The 19,280-nt window shown below is 54.5% G+C and overlaps 7 protein-coding genes across 7 annotated transcripts; 3 read left to right on the top strand and 4 right to left on the bottom strand.

Moving 5' to 3' along the window:
- Positions 1-84: 84 nt before the first annotated feature.
- On the bottom strand, positions 85-1,697 carry ABOM_007614 (flavin-containing monooxygenase; the record flags this gene model as incomplete). The annotated part of the gene is made up of 2 exons (XM_022534743.1): positions 85-1,350; positions 1,407-1,697. The coding sequence occupies 2 exons, from the start codon at positions 1,695-1,697 to the stop codon at positions 85-87; spliced, it is 1,557 nt and encodes a 518-aa protein (XP_022387579.1).
- Positions 1,698-2,769: 1,072 nt separating this feature from the next.
- ABOM_007613 (uncharacterized protein) lies at positions 2,770-4,838 on the top strand (the record flags this gene model as incomplete). Its single annotated transcript, XM_022534742.1, has 3 exons — positions 2,770-3,107; positions 3,223-3,553; positions 3,609-4,838. 3 exons carry the CDS (start codon positions 2,770-2,772, stop codon positions 4,836-4,838), a joined length of 1,899 nt encoding a protein of 632 aa, XP_022387580.1.
- A 226-nt stretch (positions 4,839-5,064) lies between these two features.
- On the bottom strand, positions 5,065-6,624 carry ABOM_007612 (FAD-binding oxidoreductase; the record flags this gene model as incomplete). Its single annotated transcript, XM_022534741.1, has 1 exon — positions 5,065-6,624. The coding sequence occupies one exon, from the start codon at positions 6,622-6,624 to the stop codon at positions 5,065-5,067; it is 1,560 nt and encodes a 519-aa protein (XP_022387581.1).
- A 252-nt stretch (positions 6,625-6,876) lies between these two features.
- ABOM_007611 (MFS transporter) lies at positions 6,877-8,533 on the bottom strand (the record flags this gene model as incomplete). The annotated part of the gene is made up of 2 exons (XM_022534740.1): positions 6,877-7,168; positions 7,224-8,533. The coding sequence occupies 2 exons, from the start codon at positions 8,531-8,533 to the stop codon at positions 6,877-6,879; spliced, it is 1,602 nt and encodes a 533-aa protein (XP_022387582.1).
- Positions 8,534-10,017: 1,484 nt separating this feature from the next.
- Positions 10,018-11,993, top strand: ABOM_007610 (uncharacterized protein; the record flags this gene model as incomplete). The annotated part of the gene is made up of 2 exons (XM_022534739.1): positions 10,018-10,052; positions 10,148-11,993. The coding sequence occupies 2 exons, from the start codon at positions 10,018-10,020 to the stop codon at positions 11,991-11,993; spliced, it is 1,881 nt and encodes a 626-aa protein (XP_022387583.1).
- A 612-nt stretch (positions 11,994-12,605) lies between these two features.
- On the top strand, positions 12,606-14,808 carry ABOM_007609 (putative 5'-nucleotidase; the record flags this gene model as incomplete). The annotated part of the gene is made up of 4 exons (XM_022534738.1): positions 12,606-12,709; positions 12,774-12,984; positions 13,068-13,261; positions 13,317-14,808. The coding sequence occupies 4 exons, from the start codon at positions 12,606-12,608 to the stop codon at positions 14,806-14,808; spliced, it is 2,001 nt and encodes a 666-aa protein (XP_022387547.1).
- Positions 14,809-15,250: 442 nt separating this feature from the next.
- ABOM_007608 (5-oxoprolinase) lies at positions 15,251-19,143 on the bottom strand (the record flags this gene model as incomplete). Its single annotated transcript, XM_022534737.1, has 4 exons — positions 15,251-15,669; positions 15,744-16,566; positions 16,622-17,325; positions 17,385-19,143. The coding sequence occupies 4 exons, from the start codon at positions 19,141-19,143 to the stop codon at positions 15,251-15,253; spliced, it is 3,705 nt and encodes a 1,234-aa protein (XP_022387546.1).
- Between the last annotated feature and the right edge of the window lie 137 nt (positions 19,144-19,280).

Below are 19,280 nucleotides of genomic sequence, written 5' to 3'. Positions count from 1 at the left end.
TGTCGCGTCATCCACTTTTCAGGGCGCGGCATCTCTCCAGTCCCACCAACCGGAATGGAAGAGCAGCCGGCCTTCCAGCGGCTTTTAGTGCTGTTGTTTCAACTGCTTGCGGAACGACTCCTCTTGCCGGACCACCCCCATCGGGAGCGCGCGGCCAACGCCGAACAGCACGAACGGGGCCCACTTCCACCGGAATGGGTTGACCAGGATCACAAACACAAACCAGTAGATCAGTTCGGAGTAGGTGAAGAAGTCGAATGCGTTCGTGGGGGAATGCTGTTTCACAAACCGCGTGAAGTCGATCCAGGTCTTCATGCGACCCTCCGTAGGTTGCGTCAAGGGGTCCGTCAAGAACATGAGCAAGAAGCGCGTGTAGATGCCAATGTGCATGTTGCCCACCGTTCCAATCGCATCCACGTAGGTGCTATTGTTGGCGCAAATCTCCGGATACTTCGGGGGAAACACCTGCAAGTACCAGCTCGGCGGACTGTACGGCTCTTCGAACGCATCGTCCGGCAAGAAGGATAGTGACGGACGCTTAAAGCCAGTCGCCATGATAATAACATCTCCCGGGACCACCGACTCATGGCCGGGGCCACCCTTGGGCACCTTCCTGGCGCGGCGGTTGAAAAGGATCCCGTTCTCCTTCACGGAGACAATATCGCCGCGCAGCCACCGAGCCTTGCCCTCCCGAATCTTGTCGAAGAGCTGCGAGTTCGCCATCGGCGTTGTCGTAAAGAGGCCGCCCGAGGGGGCAATATCCTCCAAGTCCCGATAGAAGAGCTTGTGCAGGAGCCATTCCGGGATCCACGAAAAGGATGTCTCCATGCCAAAGATGTTCAACGCCAACAAGGACTGAACCAGCACGTTCCGGGGGATGATCCACTTATCCGACCGCGACAGGACATCAATTTCCGCTGCTTTCGACTGGACTGCGAACTCCAGGGCCTCAATGGCGCTGGCACCGCCACCGATGATGAGCACCTTTTTCCCTTCCACGTTCTTGCCATCCAACTCCGATGAGTGGTAGATATTGCCCTGGAACTGCTCCTGGTCGGGCAACGGCGGCATCTTCGGGTCCCCACAGACACCAACCGATGCTACCACGCCATCAAAGCGGCCGTACTTCTCTTCGTCGTCATTGATGATCCATTTGCCATCCTCGGTCTGCTTCACGGAGGTCACGGGCGTCTCGAATGCCGTATGCTTCTGCAAGCCATAGCGCTTCCACACGTCGACGATTTGCTCACGAATCTCTCCTTGGGTCGGATACGCGTTATCATATTTCACCGACGGATGGAACCGGTACATGATACTATGGATCTGGAGGGAGGATGTGGAGTTTACTCTCTGCCCGGGTATGGTATCAGCTACGGTCTGGTAATCTGGGGATCAATCCAACATACACTCCAGATACCTCCCAGTCCCTTCGCTTTGGAACGCGCCTCAAAGATCTGTACGTCGAAACCATGACCAACACAGTGAGCTGCGGCCGACACGCCCGTTAACCCAGCGCCAATGACCGCCACTCGTTTTTTGGGAAGGCCATTGACGAGCGAAGCGGGTGGTGGAGGGGCCGGGGCGAAGAACCAGTTGATCACAGCTTGAAACAGAAGATAGAAGAAGGTGAAGGTGCCCACGAAAGGGTGTTTGATGAAGTCCACCCAAGAGGACTGGGACGTCCCGGGCTGAACCATGGTGGCTGGGTTTTGCGAATCTACGGGAACTGGCCCGTCAATTGATGTGCAAGAAAAAGTAAAAAGACGATTGCGTACCAGTTCGTTGTTACTCGGTTGTGTGCAGAGACCGACGACGAGACGAGACTCGAGGCCCTTTTTCAATGGCAACCAGATGCAAAACCATGACGTAGTGGGTGGATCACTCGTCGTGAGGATTCTTTTCAAATGCATGTGAAAAAGGAAAAGGCCACGCAAGAAAAGCCAATGGTTTCATCATGCGGGAAGAGAGCTGGTCAGAATCCATGCGGGCTCCATTACGTGATGTTATGTTCCTCATGCCATCACATCGCGTCGTCTCTCGCTCTCTCCATACGTACACCATCCTGTTTTCTCAGGCATCATCCCTTCCCAAGTGGCATCTTATCTTATCGGCGGTTGCCTGTTCCCGTTAGCTTCGTCTCCGAACCAGTTTCGTTCGTACTGACAACTTTGTTACTATATATGGATCTTCATCTGTACAGGAGTCTAGCCTTTCATGTGAACGTTCTGGCTGCCTGTGAAGATATTCTGGCTCGGAATCCCTTATCGAAACGATCCTCGGAGACTGTAGATCTTCCTCAATTGACGAAACATCATCCACCACGTCCAACCAGTCCACATCACCGACTGACTCTAGGATATGCAATGAATCCGTAGGAATACTGTGTCGTATTTGTGTTGTTCATGAGACTGGTCAAGACCGTATGTATGGAACGGTGCTCTGTTACTCTGTCACCGCAAGAGACGGGATTCTGCCCCGACACGTGACCTGTTCCCGATGGGGTCTAGGGCGGTCGCATCCACCAGAACTGCCATCGATAATGTCATCTTCCAAGTCGACTCAACCAAGCTCCACGGACCAATTCCACCTGGTTGGTCATACTGGCAGACGAAATCTCGAATTCCGATAACCATGTGCGACTATCGCTAACGCCTCTCCCTCCACGCGTCGTGCGAACTCCAACCCCCCATGACGGTTTTCATTCCCCCACCAGCTTTCATTCCTTGACGCGCTCCGCCCAACCATTTCCCTCGAGCCCGTACACCAAAAATGGCCACGCAAGGTGCTCCGGTCCTTGACAGGTTCCTGTCGGGGGTCTCAGAGATTATTCGGAGTCGCGACGGCTCGAAGCTCCAGGACTTCCTACAGATCGAACCTCCGTTGTCCGACATTTACCGACAGATGGTCGAGGAGTTGCGGCAACAATATCCCAATGGACCAAAAGAGGCTGATCTCCTGCGCCGGTGCGAAGGGCTCGTCCCGCGCACCAAGAACGGCAGCTCATGGACCGCGTTTCCGACCTTCATGAAGCTGTATTTCACCTTTCTCCGCGACGTGAACGTCGACAACCTGCTCGAAACCTACAATCTGCTGAAAGGGCTGGTGAAGTAAGTCCTTCGCCTGAATCTTTCCTAGCACTACACTCGATGGTAGATTACCACCATCGAACGTAGCGCTGGGCTCCTGTCGTCCTGGGCGGTTACTGATTGTTTCTGCGGATAGCCAGTCTGTCCTTGCGCTCGGTGACAGTCAATATGGCGTGATCGTGCTGCCGACCGTCCTTTACCTTTCCAAAGTCCTCGCAAAGCTGGCCATGGGCCTCGATCGCCGTCCCGAATTGATCGCACATTTGCTGAGAATAGAGGGTCGCTCGGATCAGGACGAGAGCATCGAGAAAGTGACCTTGGTCGAGAAATCCGCGAATGTCGTCCGAGAGGCATTCATCAAGTGCCTCACGGATCGCAGCGGGACCCCGGGGGTCCACGGCAAACCCGAAGGCAAGCGGGTGGGCATCTATCTCATGGCCAACCTATGCCTAAAGTTGCTTTTCCAGGTACGGATCCATGCCCGCTACAACCGCTCGAATGAACTGACCCAGATGACTCCAGTGCGGAAAACTCCGAAATGCAGAACAGATGTTTTCCAGTATCAGCGCCCAGTCCCCGCCCCTGAAATACTTCCCCGCCTCCCAGAGAGTGACCTACCTGTACTACCTCGGACGATATCTCTTTTCCAACAATCTCTTTTATCCCGCCCAGATCGCCCTTCAATCCGCCTACGACCAATGCCATCGCCAGGCTCTCAGCCAAAAGCGAGTCATCCTAACTTACCTCATACCATGCAACATGATCATGGGTCGCTTTCCTTCGTTGGAGTTGCTGCAACGGCCGGAAGCAGAGGGCCTAGCCGACAAATTCGTTCCGATCTGTCGACTCATCGTTCGCGGCGATTACATTGCCTTCCGAGAGCATCTGGCGCTGGATTCACCGACCACTGAATGGTTTGCACAGAAGGGCATCCTCCTTGCCCTACGCAATCGGTGCGAAATCCTCGTATGGCGGGCGCTTGCTCGGAAAGTGTTCATCCACGGCGGCTTTCATGGTGAACCCCAAGGCTCCGCCCAGCGCGGACCTCCCCCTTTCCTGTACCTCCACAAACTCGAAACCACAGTGCGATGGCTCCAATCACACCATGCACAGTCCTCGCAGGGCTCTCTCAGTTTCGCCCCATCCGGCCAAAACCGCGACGCACAGGCCGGGCACAACGAGTTCGGATCGCAAGTGGTGTATAAACTCCCCGATCACGATTTCGCTGGCGTGAACGAGGTCGATGGCCCGGAATTCAAGCCGGATCCGGACTTATTGTCCAAATACGACGACTTCCTCGCGCCAGACGGATGTTTTGACGTCATGGGTCAATGGCAGCCCAGCTCACCGGGAGTCTTAGTCGACGGACAGCCTGACGCCGACTACTCTCAGTATGAACTAGATCCATACACCCACCGAGTCGAGCTAGACTCGGAAACCGACCAAGGGAAGCCAACGCCCATGATGCGAGAGCTTGAATCGATCCTAGCGTCCCTCCTTACCCAGGGCTTGATGCGCGGCTACTTAACCCACAAGAATCCTCGGTTCGCCATTCCCGGTGCACGCCTGCGCGGCGCCTTGCCAACCGGCTTTCCGAATGTCTGGCAGACTATCTCCGCCCGCGAATCGGAAGATGACCGCGTCCCGGGCTGGGTCCAACCTCCGCCGCCAGTGGCGGGTGGTGGTCTGGCAGCGGCTGGCGGCGGTCGCGTCGTGAACCTGGCCGGGGCACGGCCAGTAGGCGTGCAGTAATCTGGACGGACAGTCCATACGAAATCTCGTGCGCTTAAACTCCGTGGCTCTTACAATGAACAGCGCGATGTGATATATTATGATACCATTGATGTTCTTACAATTTCTGTCCTGGCGTTGATGCTAGCCACCCAATATATGTCCATGTAAGAATAGTTTAGAAGAATACCCTCGTCCGCTTGCATCAACATCAGACGGCGGAAAGTAAATGTATTACTTCCCACCGTTAGTCTTTCTTGGTCTTGATCAGATAGTAATCACCGCCTCTCCAAGCCTTATATACTCCGTACAACCCACACACCGGCCACGTCTCCCATGCCATCCTCTTCATCCAGCTGACCCATCCCTCGGTCGCCCCATCCCCCTTGGGACTCAGATTAACCCGCACCTTCTGATACAGATCCGGCAAATGGGTGGCATGATACTTCTCCCGCAATGCGTCATATCGTTTCCGATCATAGATCGACCAAAACTCCTCCTCTGTATAGTACGCATGGGCATACAGCCACTTCTTCCCACCCAATTCCCTTACCTTGTCCTCCAGCCGCCGGTTCTGCGCAATGAATGCCCCCGTATCCGACGCATAGGGGGACGGCGCCCAGAGACCGAAGTTCATCAGACAGTCCCCGTCGTCATCGGGGTCCTCTTCCTTCTGAGATTGATGTGGTCCTGCTTCAGCGCCGCGAGCCATGATCCCCTGCGAATGATGCAGCGGACACAACCAAATCGGATACGCGCCGAAGGTCTCCTTGTTATCGAGCCAGTTGAGAAACTCCCCCGTCGCTTTGTACGGCACTGCCACGTCTTGGATGATGTGTTGCTTTGAGAGCCCGCTCTCGTGTAAGGCGTGATACATGATTCGAGTGTGCATAAAGGTATCCAGGATGTACCGTGTGATGCGATTAAACGGCGTGATGAAGTAGCTGAAAGCATAGCGACCCGTCCAGAATGCACCGCGGTCGTACCGGAAGAGGTAATCCTGGATCGGGACATAGTGGGTGACCGAGGCGGGGGGTTCGGCGTTCGGACGGTGGATTTTTCGGGTTTGGCGCTGCGCATGGATATAGAACCAAGGGTCCTGGGCGCGTGTGAAGCGTTGGATGGGGGTTTTGTCTGAGGGCAAGTCGACCAGGCGACCGGCGCAGACGACGATGTGGTCTGGGGCGTAGACGATGCCATCCAGGTACTCGGTGTCGGGGGATGCGGTGGTCTCCCGGAAGACTGTCATCGCTTGGGACATGCTGGAGGCAGAGTGGTAGGTCAGTTCGACGTAGGGCTTTGCTTCGCGACATTGGATCTCGAGCATGGTTACGACACCGAGGGTTCCGAAGGATGAGGCCGCCGCCCAGAAGAGTTCTTGCTCATCGGGTGTCTTTTGCGAGGCTGTACGGATGTCGCCGTTAGCTAGGACGACCTCGATCCGGTTCACGGTCGCATCGAAGAATCCGTGTCGAAAGGAGCTGCTCTCGCCGGACGTTCCGGAGAAGCCGCCGCCTGCGGTGATGCCGGGGAATTCCATGACAACCAGCGGGATGAGCCCGTGAGGTAGGGTAGCCTGGACGAGTTCGTCCATGGGGACGTTCGGCTCGACCAGGATTGTCTTGCGGTCTGTGTCCACAGCCAGGACATGGTTCAAATGGGCGGTGTTAATGGTGTTGGCTGCGCTGTGTTGCGATTGTCGCGTGCTGTTTGTGGCGCCATGGTAGATGCGGAAGGGTTGTTGATGTTTGTGGAATTGGTGGACTTGGGCCGCGATGGTGGCGACAGCTATATTATGAGCCTCCATGGTGCCGTCATTGAGGACCATAGGAATGTCCAGGAAAGAGATGGATACTCAGTAAAGTACTTTTGAAATGTGGGTGCCTGTTGTTTAATGTGTTGCTCGGGACTTTTCCCCACCCGGAAAGGTCAACCCACGGGTAATGACCTCATCCTTCAGATTAGATTAGATTAGATACCAATGGGCAAAGAAAAAACCTTCATTGACACGATATGTACATTGCCTCTTAGTCGAGAAACTCCAGTGTTATCACCAGACTCAGCCAGACTTACGCGACGCCTGAGAGCGCCTCCAAGATACAAACATGAACAGGATCGAGACCACGAGACCCAACCCTGCAAAGCCAATACCCAGGTAGAGAGCTCCTCGGTAGCCTCGGAGGATATTTTGTCCACCGTCGTTCACGTTTGACTCCACAGTCCCGGCGAATCCCAGCCCCAGGGAGATGGAGTAGTTTACCGTGGTGGTGACAAGGGATGCGGCGAGGCCTTGATGGTGGTGAGGCATCGAATTGCTGAGGATGAGCGTGCCGGATGGGAAGGACATATCCCTGTCGCAACAGGTTAAGAAGGGAAATGTTTGGTTAGGAAAGGTAGTCAACTTACATGCCCCATGACGTGATAAGGCTAGCTACGAATGCCTGCGCCCAGTAGTTCTGGTCCACGGGTACCGTTGCAAAGACGGACAGACCGGTCGTAAAGAAGATCATCGCGCAAAACATGATGACACTAGGGGGGAGTCGGCCGAGCAAGAATCCCGTTAGCAGAGCCGCTATGGCACCAGACGGAGCCGCGGCAACCCATTTGGTTGTGGCTAACAACGGAGAGTCACCCTTGATTTCCTCCATGAATTGGTAAAAGTAGTAGATAATGATGCCAAAGCTGGACCACCCGGCAGCGATACATCCGAGCACCCATGCCAGGTCACCGGTTAAGACTGAAGTTGGCAGCAGCGGGCATTGAGCAATGCGTTCAATCCACAAGAAGCCGCCAAAGGTGATAACGCCAACGATGAGCAGCACGTAGGTGTATGGCTTGGTCCATCCGACCAACGCAGCCTGGTTCCATGCAAAATTGATCAGTACAAGGGCGATGATACCGGCCGCTGCTCCTAGCAGATCCAGTCGCACCCAAAGCGGAAGGTCCTTCTGGAAACGAGGTCGCGGCGTGTGCGGAATGACTAAAACACCCAGCACAGCAAATGCAAAGCACACCATACCTTGGACCCAGTACGCCCACGGCCACCACACCATCTGTGCCAAGATCGAGGAGAACACGCCCCCGACGATAAACCCGCTCGGCGCGGTGGCTCCAAAGAAGCTGAAGATCATCTCTTTGCGCAAGCCTGGTGGGTATGCGCGCCCGAGGATGGCAATTGCATTCGGGAGTAACATGGCAGGCCCCATTCCTTGAAAGGCGCGACAGCAGTCAAAGAAGATCTGATTCGACCAGACACTGAAACCCGCCAGCAAAGACCACAGGCCGAACCATGCGAAACCGATGATGAACATCAGTCGATGACCGAAGACGTCGCCAAGCCGACCGCAGACCAAGATAAAAGTGCCAACCGTCAAACTGTATGCCGCCGCAAACCAGCTCAATTCGCCGGGAATGGACGTCTGGAAGCTCTTTCCGATGATATACACCGGGGCGATCGAGATGCACAGACCCGCTTGCGTCATGAATTGAGCCATGCAGACCACCACTACGAAGATGATCTCCCGCCACGGCTCCTTCGGCGGTACCACGGCAGACAGAGTGGTCTCAGTGCGTGTCAGTGCTTCGGGATCATCACTCGGGTCGTTTGGCAGTTTCCCATCCAGTTCATCGCGGCTGATGTCGGATCTCGACGCGGAGGGAGAGGGTGTCGCATCGTACTTATGCGGCTCCGTCATCTTGATTCCCAGGGTTCCCATAATGTCTCGGTATATCAGTCCCTCGATGGAGCTGCAGAGGGAACCCGTCCTACTAGTCGGGGACGGCATCCTTTATATTTGCCATGGTCGGGACAATCCATTAAGAACAATCCCTTAACCCATTATCGATATCCACTAGGTTCCCACGCCGACTTTGCTTGATACTGATTAGTGAGTGTGCTCAATCAGGTTTGCCAAAGGTGATTCGATCATTGCGCGCTCGACATCTGGGGCGTACCAGGGATCCACTCGATTCCCGTCGGATTCGATGTCCGCACCCCGACGGGACATGGCTCGGAATTAATTCCAAACTGATTGATAAGGCACGGTAGTTGCGCAGACTAGATTAGGCGAATTAATAACGAAGGCTCCCAGTAGCGGAAGGAAAAGGAAGGGCATTGCCAAGTGGTGCTGTTCTGGTAAATAGGGATTCTACCTCTTAGAGCCGTGGTGTGGATATATATATCTCTCTAGCTCTGATAGTTGGTGGAAGTCAAACTAGTCTCTTATGATTGTAGAGCCTTCATCAGACTGACTATTGTCATGATTAGTCAATCAGGAAGCTATCTCTCGATACTATAACGAATAGTTGGTGAACTACTTTGGCCTGAGCTGAGTGAAACCCAAGTTCTCTGTCTCTGTTGTTGCGCGATGCATGCCCGACACGTGATCTGTGCCCCAGGCAGCGGCCTGGGAGGACATAGTGCTTCTACTAGTACAGAGTCCTGCAAGAAATCCCCCGGATTCCCGGCTTGAGGGATGCCTGCAGATGAGGATTAAGGTTTGAGGGTGACTTGCTAGTAGAAACTCCAAATGCACCTAAAGGATGCATCCCGGACTTTTAGAGTCAATCAATCAGCCGAGGACCAGTTGTGCACTCCAAAGCTTAGGTAACCACTGCATTGTGGGGACATTACCGTACATAACCATCCCAAGGTGGTTAGCTTCATGACGACATCCGATGACCTCACCCAGTTACATAATCCAAATCACATGCTGGCTGTCAAAGAAAGAAGCAAAAAAAAAGGGAAAAGAAAAAGAAAACGAGAAGTAAAAACTCGCGCAGGTCGACGGGGCGTGACGGGGAGGGCAAACAATCCCCAATATGATATGTTTTGTCTGCACCATGTCTTCATCAACTCCTTGCATCCGTTGATCGCTCATATTTGTTATTGCCTCACCTGCACAGAAATATACATCCACAACTCTTTCGAGGCGCATGGCGTGAACCGGTTATAGACGACTATTGATCCGTTCTCATTCCTCCCCTTTTTACCCCGCCGGAGGGTCGAAACATCCAACGAGTCACAACTCCACTGCTGCCTTGAGTCCTTGACTTGGCTCTCCAGTCGCTTCGCTTGCCAGGACAGAGCACATACCTCCGTTTTCTTTTCTCACTTCTTCTCCTTTCCCTCTCTTCATCTGTCCTTCAGTTGCGTTCAAAACGCTCCATAGTTGATATTTGATATCCCGCACTTGACACTATGGGGAAAGCCCCCGCCGCGATCGTTATTGCGAGGTACGTTCCAAAGACTTTTAGCATTTTCGTTATGATCTTTGTTCCTCTTCTCTTTCTTTGTGGATGAAACTTGCTGACCGTTCGTTCTATATTAGACATGGTGCCCGTCTAGATGCTGCCGATAAGAACTGGCATCTGACGTCTCCAACCCCGTACGATCCTCCGCTTTCATATGGCGGTTGGCTTCAATCCCGTGCTTTGGGGGCCCGTATTGTCAATGTTTTACAGTCCCTGGATAACGGTATCCTCCCTGAGGAAACAGATGGCGAGACGTTGCCGTCGTTTCGCCCCCGAAATTCCAAGCGAAAGCGCCGAATCATTATCCATTCCTCCCCCTACCTTCGGTGTCTACAGACCTCTATCGCCATCAGTTCCGGGATCAGCCAGCACTATCCTGATAGCACAGTAACAGGCTCGGGTTGGAGCCAGCCCAATGGGTTCCTATCCGCCCCCGTCATGCCGTCAGCACAGGAGCCGACCACTGGCGCGGTGTCTGGTGCCCCTGCTGTTCCCGGTGATCAGCGATGTCTTCTACGCGTCGACGCTTTTCTCGGCGAATGGCTGTGTCCAGACTATTTCGAGGAGATCACCCCGCCCCCTAAGTCAGAAAGGCTGATCGCCGCCGCCAAGGCCGAACTATTACGACGGGACAGCATCGTGCCCGAAGCCGATACCAAACCCCCTACGGGCTTTTTCCCGGGTGGCTGGGGCAGTCTTGGCAGCAAGCCTCTGTCCCCCCCTATTGAAGAGGAAGATCGCAAGGCTTATTCTGCGTACACATCAAATGAGCGTCGGGAGGGACAGCGAAATCGGGCCGGCAGTTGTGATACCCTGCGGTCCGCAGACACCCCACGCACCCGGAGGTTGCTCAGCAAAATTAACACCAACCTCCCGCCCATCCCCGATGGTGCGTACATGCCCCCGACACCGAGTTATGCCATCTCGCCGTCCGACCCGATTCCGACTGGTTATGTCACGCACGCTCGGGATGCTTGTCTGAGGATCGACTATCCATGGGATAGCATGCGAGACCCACCGAATTGGGGAAATGGTGGAGAGTACGGCGAAGAGTGGAGTACGATGCACACGCGGTTTCATACCGGACTGGAGCGGATGGTTGGCTGGTATCAGGAGCACGATGCATCCCTTCCCGTCGGTCGGCGTCGGCGTCATTCGCAATTATCCTTGTCTGAGAGCGCGGAGGAGTCGAAGATATCTGATGATGAGGACGAGGCTATCGACACGATCCTGGTGATCGTTACTCATGGGGCAGGGTGCAATGCGCTCATCGGAGCGATCACTGGCGAGCCCGCCCTCGTGGATATCAATACCGCGTCCCTCACTCTAGCAGTCCAGAAGAACCGTGTGGTTGTCCCAGAGAAAGTGGACGCGATCGGCGGACCCGTCGTGCCGTATCATTCCGGAAACAAGCAGGTCGGGCTGCGTGATTACAAGCTACAGCTGGTGGCTTCGACCGACCATTTACGACCGGTCCCGAACTTGTCGACGTCTGTCCTTCCGTCGCCTAGTAGTTTAAGTTCTCCATCATCCGCGTATCGCCCACGATTTACGACCCGCCCGTCGTTACCACAGGGTGGGTTCGTGATCGGTCCTTCTGCTGTGTCCGGACCGGGCACCGGTTCGTGGACATTTTCACGACCTTCCACCGCTCCTCGCGGTGCCGGCGGCCTTTGGGGCTCCAACTCAATCTCCGCCGGGGACGCGTCGGACGATATCATCCCCAATTTCGGTGATTCCTGGTCGGGGTCTAATGGGACTAACGGCAATGACCACCACTCTAGTAAGAAGCCGGAGGAGTCGTCAGATTGGACGCCACAGTTGCCCCAGAGGACGCTGTCCCAACGAGGTCTATGGGGAAGTGGTCCTTCGAAGGAGCTCCATGTCAAGCGGCGCTGGACGGTGACCGAACGCCGCGTTTAATGGGCGTATATTATTAGACCAGGCGCAGAATACCTTTCTCATACTCTGTTTCACACTTTTAGCGGACTCTTTCCCCTTTCCCCATTCCCTTTTTTCTTTTTCTTTTTTTCTTCTTGGTTATTCGGCGAGGCGTTTCTGGGATCATAGCGAACTTGAGCGTTTGATGATGACATGGAAATATTAGTATACTATGATTTTGGGCGATTGAGATCTTTTGACCCATCTGAGCTATCTACTCTACTCTGGGAATGTACAACAATGTTAATACCACTCTATTTGGGTAACCTCGGCTCACTGTCTTTGATCTGATACCTGGGCTGACTAGTACTACCAAGGTACTAGTAGGGACTAGTAAGGACTAAATTCCGTCATGATCCCCACGGACGGTGGAGATCCCGTAGGTAATCTTTCCGTGGTTGATTGGCCCGGACCACAGAGGGGGGATCCACGGTGGCCCGGGTGCCTGCATGCCTGGGGTGTCCACTGCGCTGGTCACCGCTGGTGTCAAGTGATTCTCCCCCTCCTCCTCCTCCTCCTGCTCCCTCTTCCTCTGTTTCTCATCTGTCATCATCCTGCTTAATTCACTCGGTCACCGTCTTTCTTCTCGTCAGTATGTCCGCCGTGGAAAATGACGGGCTCACCATCACCCATTCTTCCGAACGAACCGGAACCCCCGATCTTCGTCTCATTCATTACAATGATGTTTACCACGTGGAGTATGCAGACCCCCTTCCCTAGACCTCCGTCACGACAATCCACTAACCAATATCCGGAGTCAAGAGCAGGGTCGGCGGAGCCAGTCGGTGGTGTGTCTCGGTTCCAATCCGTGATCAATCATTACCGTTCGGATCCCCGATTCGCTGAACAACCAGACATCCTCACCTTTTTCTCCGGAGATGCCTTCAACCCCAGCCTCGAAAGCACGGTCACCAAGGGACGCCATATGGTGCCTTTTCTGAACAAGGCGGGCACAGATGTCGCATGTGTTGGGGTATGTTTGTTCGCGCAGGGAGAGGGTGTCCTATGTCCAGTACGATGAAGGTAATGAGGGTCTGACATGTACGTGTGTGATAGAACCATGATCTTGATTTCGGTGTTGCGCAGCTGCGTCATCTGCGTAGCCAGTGCCAATTCCCATGGTTGTTAGCCAATGTCCTTGATCCAGCCTTGGGGGAGGATATCCCAATTGCGAACTGTGAGCGAACCCGGATGTTGACCTCATCGAACGGCTTTAAAGTGGGCGTGATCGGTCTTGGGGAGAGAGAATGGTAGGTTGTCTCCAACTTATAAATATGCTACACTTCCAGTCCTCACGTATTCAAGGCTCGGAACCATCAACTCCCTTCCTCCAGACTTGATCTATAAATCCGCTGCCCAAACCGCCCTCGAACTCGTCCCTCGTCTCCGTGAACAAGGCGCCGACATCATTGTCGCTGTCACCCACCAACGCGAACCGAACGACTACAAATTAGCGGAGAGACTTCCACCGGGCTTCATTGATATCATTCTGGGAGGTCACGATCACTACTACGCACATGCTATCGTCAACGGGATTCAAGTTCTGCGCTCCGGTACAGACTTCAAACAGCTTAGCTACATCGAAGCGTGGCGCAAAACAGATGGATCAGGATGGGATTTCAACATTGTCCGGCGCGATATGGTCCGATCAATTCCGGAAGACCCAGCGACCGTGGCGCTGGTGGCGAAGCTGACATCCAGCCTGAAATCCAAGCTGGAGAAACCTATTGGCTACACCGTCCGGCCGCTGGACGCCCGATTTTCCACCGTCCGCCAAAGAGAGTCGAACCTAGGGAACTTTGTGTGCGACCTGATGCGATTCTACTATGCCGCTGATTGCGCCATGATGGCTGGTGGTACTATCCGCGGCGACCAGATTTATCCGCCGGGAATTTTGCGACTGAAAGATATCTTAAACTGTTTTCCTTTCGAAGACCCGATCGTCTTGCTCCGTGTCCAAGGACGAGCTCTAATGGACGCCCTAGAGAACGGTGTGAGCCAATTGCCCGCCCTAGAGGGTCGGTTTCCACAGGTGTCGAACATTGCGTTCAGTTACAACCCATCCGCTCCGTCCGGCTCGCGCATTAACTGGGCGAAGATCGGAGGGCACCCGATCGAGTACGACCGGACGTATTCCCTTGCCACGCGAGGGTACATGGGCCGTGGAAAGGACGGCTTCGCGTCGCTGCTGGTGCAGTCTGCTGGCGGCGAAGTAGAGGAGGTTGTCGACGAGGAAAGCGGAATCTTAGTTAGCACCCTCCTTCGGCAATACTTCCTGAGCTTGAAGGTGATGGGCAGGTGGCAGCGCTGGAGCAAGAGCTTGACACGCCATTGGGGCACTGTGCACCAGAACCTTCATTGCAATGGCTGGCTGAAGCCAGCATCTGGCCAAACTTCTCCGGTAACCGAGAAGGCTCCAGTACGGCCCCAGCGACCAACCCTCCAACGGACCAAGCAATACTATCACTATGGCCGCTTCCCAGAGATTGACACGGAAGAAAGTCCGGAGACAGAGGTCAAGGGTAATGAGGACATGGATTCAGATTCCGACTCAGATCCAGAAATCTTGACTTCTCCCCAGCCCACCACAAACTATGTGACCCTGCCCGCACAGTCCGCCGCAGAGGAAGAGCACCGACTTCGACTAGCCCGACGCGTCGTGCGCAAATGGATGCAGAAGGCTGGATTCCGGCCGACCACGTTGAACGGCACGGACGATGTTGGTTTTACCCCGACTTGGACTCCGGGTATCTCCCCACGTCTTGAGGGACGCATTGTGATAGAGGACGCACGGTAGATTCATGATAGATCACGAGATTTAGAAAGATTTCCGGTATGATTTATGATAGAACATGTTTCAGATACAATGGCTCATGGAGCGTTTTGTCAGGCAATGGACGTTATCGTTTTGGGTTGCTTTTCTACTATCAGTTTAGACTCATTTGCCTTGGTGATGGACCTCGGGATCCTGGAAATGTATTACCCTGACTCTGAAAGCATTGGGGGGCATTCTTCTCTGTTAAACCGATATACAGAGCAGAGTAGCAAGGGTAGCATCTGATTGGGTCCACGGTTGCGGGTAGTGCGAATCCGAGTGGTATACTCACTCCCCAACGTTACAGTGGTAGTTTCCATGAGTACAGTTCAAAAAAAAAGTATATTATCAGTCATAAAAAACCCGTACAATCATCGCGAACTCAGATTTACACCATTAAGTAATACAAGCAGAGAACTCCGGTTTATGCAGCGCCCCAACCACCACCACCAGCAGTCATGATCACGACACGATTATGCGTCTTCATCGAAACAGTATTCTTACCGCCAATGTTTACGACGCGTTCCTCGCCCGTTTCCTCATCCTTGGAGACCCATAAGTTCAGACCGGACTGCGCATCTTCTCCCCCTTCCAGACCGTAGGGACGATGGACTCGCCGTTCCGATAGAATCGAGCATTCCATAGGTGCTAGGAACTCGATGTCTCGGATGACGCCATCACCACCGGGGTGGAGTCCCTTTCCGCCCGAGCCGGGTCGGAGGGTGAACTGGCGCAGCAGAGTCGGGTACCGCTTCTCGAGAATCTCCGGGTCGGTGATCCGTGTGTTGGTCATGTGGACGTGGATGCCGGACTCGCCCTTCCAGGTGGGTCCTGCGCCGCTGCCTCCGGCGATGGTCTCATAGTAGCCGAAGCGGGTATGGTTGCGCCGGTGTCCGGGTCGACCTTGGAGTTGGTACCGAAGGTCAGGTTGTTGCAGCATCCTTGGGAGGCGGCGCAGGCGCGGAAGGCCTTCAGGACGACGTCGGTGATTCTCTGCGATGTTACGACGTTGCCGCCCACGACAGCTGCCGTCTTGGTCGGCGAGAGGATGCTGGGTGACGGGACTTGGATATCGATAGGTGCCAAACAGCCCTGGTTGAGAGGGACGTCTGAGGCGATCATGGCTCTTAAGCAGTAGATGATGGCCGAATGGGTGATAGCGATAGGGGCGTTCCAGCCTCCGTACACCTCGGGCCCGGTTCCAGAGAAGTCGAAGACGGCGGATCCGTCCGACTCGTTGATCGTGACCTTCAGTCTAATCGGAGTGCCGTCGTCCATGTAATCGACAGCTTCCAGGGGCTCGCCGTTGAAGCGCTTGTGGAGATCCTTCAGGAGGTTGCGCACGGCCGTCTCGGCCGTGGCTTGGATCGCGTACATGTACTTCTGGACAGTTTCGACGCCGTACTCGGCGAACAAGGACTGGATCAGGGCGATACCGCGTGTGTTAGCGGCGATCTGAGCCTTCAAGTCCGAGAGGTTGTCGCTAATGCACCGCGAGCCTGAGCATCCCGGGTGTTGTGCTGGCTTGTTAACCAGGAGGTCGATGATACGTTCCTCCTCAAATACGCCGTTGCTCACGATTTTCTCTCCTTCAATCGCTGCACCTTCCTGCCAAAGCTCGGTCGATTTCGGTGGCATCGATCCTGGCAGGATACCGCCGATATCTGCGTGGTGGCCACGAGACGCGACATAGAACATAATTTCGCTCCCACCTGGCCTGTCAAACACAGGTGTGATCACCTATATGGTTTTGTTAGGGTTGCTAATGACTTTGCGTGCAGTAGGATTGACTTACTGTGATGTCAGGAAGGTGAGTTCCACCACAACTGGGATGGTTGGCAACTAAGACGTCACCGTCCCTCAGATTGCCCAACCATTTCTCGTGTTGATAGCGAACGGCGAATTGCATGGAACCGAGATGAACAGGTACGTGGGGCGCATTGGCCACGAGGCCGCCATCTGGAGAGAACAGGGCGCAGGAAAAGTCTAGGCGCTCTTTGATGTTGGTCGAGACGGATGTCTTCTGCAGGGTCCGACCCATCTGTTCAGCGATGGACATGAAACGATGACCGAAGATACTCAATCTAATAGGGTCGACCTCGGATGAGAGCTCGGAGGGAACACCGTTGACGATAGCCTGTTCCTCCTTCAAATCAATAACGATGCAAGTATCCAGGATCTTGGCCACGGAGGTAGGAGCCACCACGATAGTCTGGGTCTTGTCAATGATAACAGCAGGGCCATGGACGCGAGCATTTTTCTGAAGCTTGTCCAGGAGATACACTGGTGTGTCAATGCGGCTAGAGTAGCCGTCAAAGTAGGCTTTCGTTGTGTTGTCCGGAGTTCCGCTCACATCTTGTAAGGTGGCCTCCCGCAACTGGACCAGAGGACTCTTCTCCGTGCGCACCTTTGATGAGGCGATCGTACGCACACGAATGTCGTCCACCAGGACGGCTCGATCGGAATTGAAGTTGAACTCTCTGCGATGCCGGGTCTGAACTGTTCGAGGAAGCCCGACTCATCTTCCGGTTTCAAGATCATTAAACTGGTATCGGAACCTTCATAGCGCATATTGAGGTACAGCTCGTGCCGCACTTGATCAGCTGAGAATCCTTGGGTGCTCATTTCTTCCGTAGCGCTATCTGTCATGTCACTGAAGCGCTTCTCGAGGCTTGACTGAGACGTCTCAAAGTCAGCGGAGACCGGCTCCTGAGACTCCTTAACCACCTCGGCCAGCGCCAACCCGTACGCGGACAGGACAGAAGAGTACTTATGGATGATAATGCGTGAGATACCCAATGATGCCGCAACCGAGCATGCATGTTGACCGCCAGCGCCACCAAAACAAGCTAGGTGATGCGAGGCAGTTTCAAAACCACGGGCTTGGGTCAGGTTGCGGATAGGGCGAGCCATCGACTCATCGGCCACCTTCAAGAACCCTAGAGCAACTTCTTCCGGAGCGTACTCCGGCTGCTCTTTCTCTTTTCGCTCCGCATTGATCTTCTGAGTCAACTCGTTGAAAAGCTTGGTCGTCACTTCGATATCAAGAGGCTGGTCCTCGTCGGGGCCGAAGATGTGCGGGAAGTACTCAGGTAGCAAGCGGCCCAGGAACAGATTAGCATCTGTGACTGTCAATGGCCCTCCTTTGCGGTAACAAGCAGGACCGGGGTGGGCGGAGGCCGATTCCGGTCCGACATAGAACAGTCCGTTACGATACGACAAAATAGAGCCGCCACCTGCCGCAACGGTATTGATATCGAGCTGTGGGGATTGGATGAGCACACCGGCAACTTTGGATCCGAACACATGCTCGAGGTGACCGTCGAAACGAGACACGTCCGTCGAGGTACCGCCCATGTCGAATCCGATCACAGGTGTCTTCTCGACAGGATCCCAGCTGGTAGCTGCGAACCCGACCACACCGGCTGCCGGACCGGATAAGATCGCCTTCAGCCCGCTGAATCGGCGAAAATCGACAAGTCCACCGTCGGATTGCATGAACTCGAAGCGGCACTCGCGCTGGCGCTCCAAGCCTCCTTCGAAGCTGGACGAAATCGAGTCGATATATGTTTTGATGACGGGGGTGAGATAGGCATCGGCCGCGGCAGACATGCCTCGTGGGACGATTTTGATCATCGGCTGTAACTTGGAGGACAATGTCACGGAGAAACCCATACTCTCGGCAAGTTCGCCAATCTGACGTTCGTGCTCTGGGTATGCGAATGAGTGGACTAGCGCGACTGACAGGGATTGGTAACCCTGCTCCTTGTACTGTTGGAGCTCCGAGCGAACCTCTTCAAGGTCTAACTCCTGCACCACACGGAACTTTTCCCCCGTCACACCCTCCACGATACGAGCCCCGGAGAAGCAATCCTTATCCGCCGAGGGATGGCACGGAACAATACGCTCATTGACCTCAACCACGCCTTCTGGTAGCACCCCTGGGCGGGCCATCGACAGATCAAAAATGTTTGGCCGTGACTGGTCACCAATCTTGAGCAGATCGCGGAAGCCCTTGGTAGTGAGCAGGACCGACCGAGCCCCTTTCCTCTCCAGTAGCGCATTCGTAGCCACCGTTGTTCCCATGCGCAAAGAGCCAATCCGATCCAACTTCAGCGGTTGTCCTCTGGGGTGGGGCTCGCCCGTGACGAGCTCGAGAATTTGGCGCACACCCTCGGTGGGAGCATCTTGATAGTGGGCGGGGTCGACGGAGAGTAACTTAAGGATGATGTCAGGCTTCCCGGGTACGATGGCATGTACATCGGTGAAGGTGCCTCCCCGGTCGATCGAGATGGTGATTTTCCCGTCTCCGGCCATGTTGCTTGTGTGCTAGTAGATTGACCGGATCGAGAGATAAGGATATAAGAAGAAGAAGGAGGAGGAGGAGAGACGTAGTACTGCTGACGAGGTGGGCATTCCCCGGGTTTAATATACCTTCACCCGCCGTCTTGTTG

The sequence above is a fragment of the Aspergillus bombycis genome (assembly GCF_001792695.1).
Source record: "Aspergillus bombycis strain NRRL26010 chromosome Unknown contig00064, whole genome shotgun sequence".
In the NCBI taxonomy this organism is placed as follows: Eukaryota; Fungi; Ascomycota; class Eurotiomycetes; order Eurotiales; family Aspergillaceae; genus Aspergillus; species Aspergillus bombycis.
The sequence above is the reverse complement of the archived record's forward strand: the minus strand, read 5'-3'. Positions and strand labels throughout refer to the sequence as shown.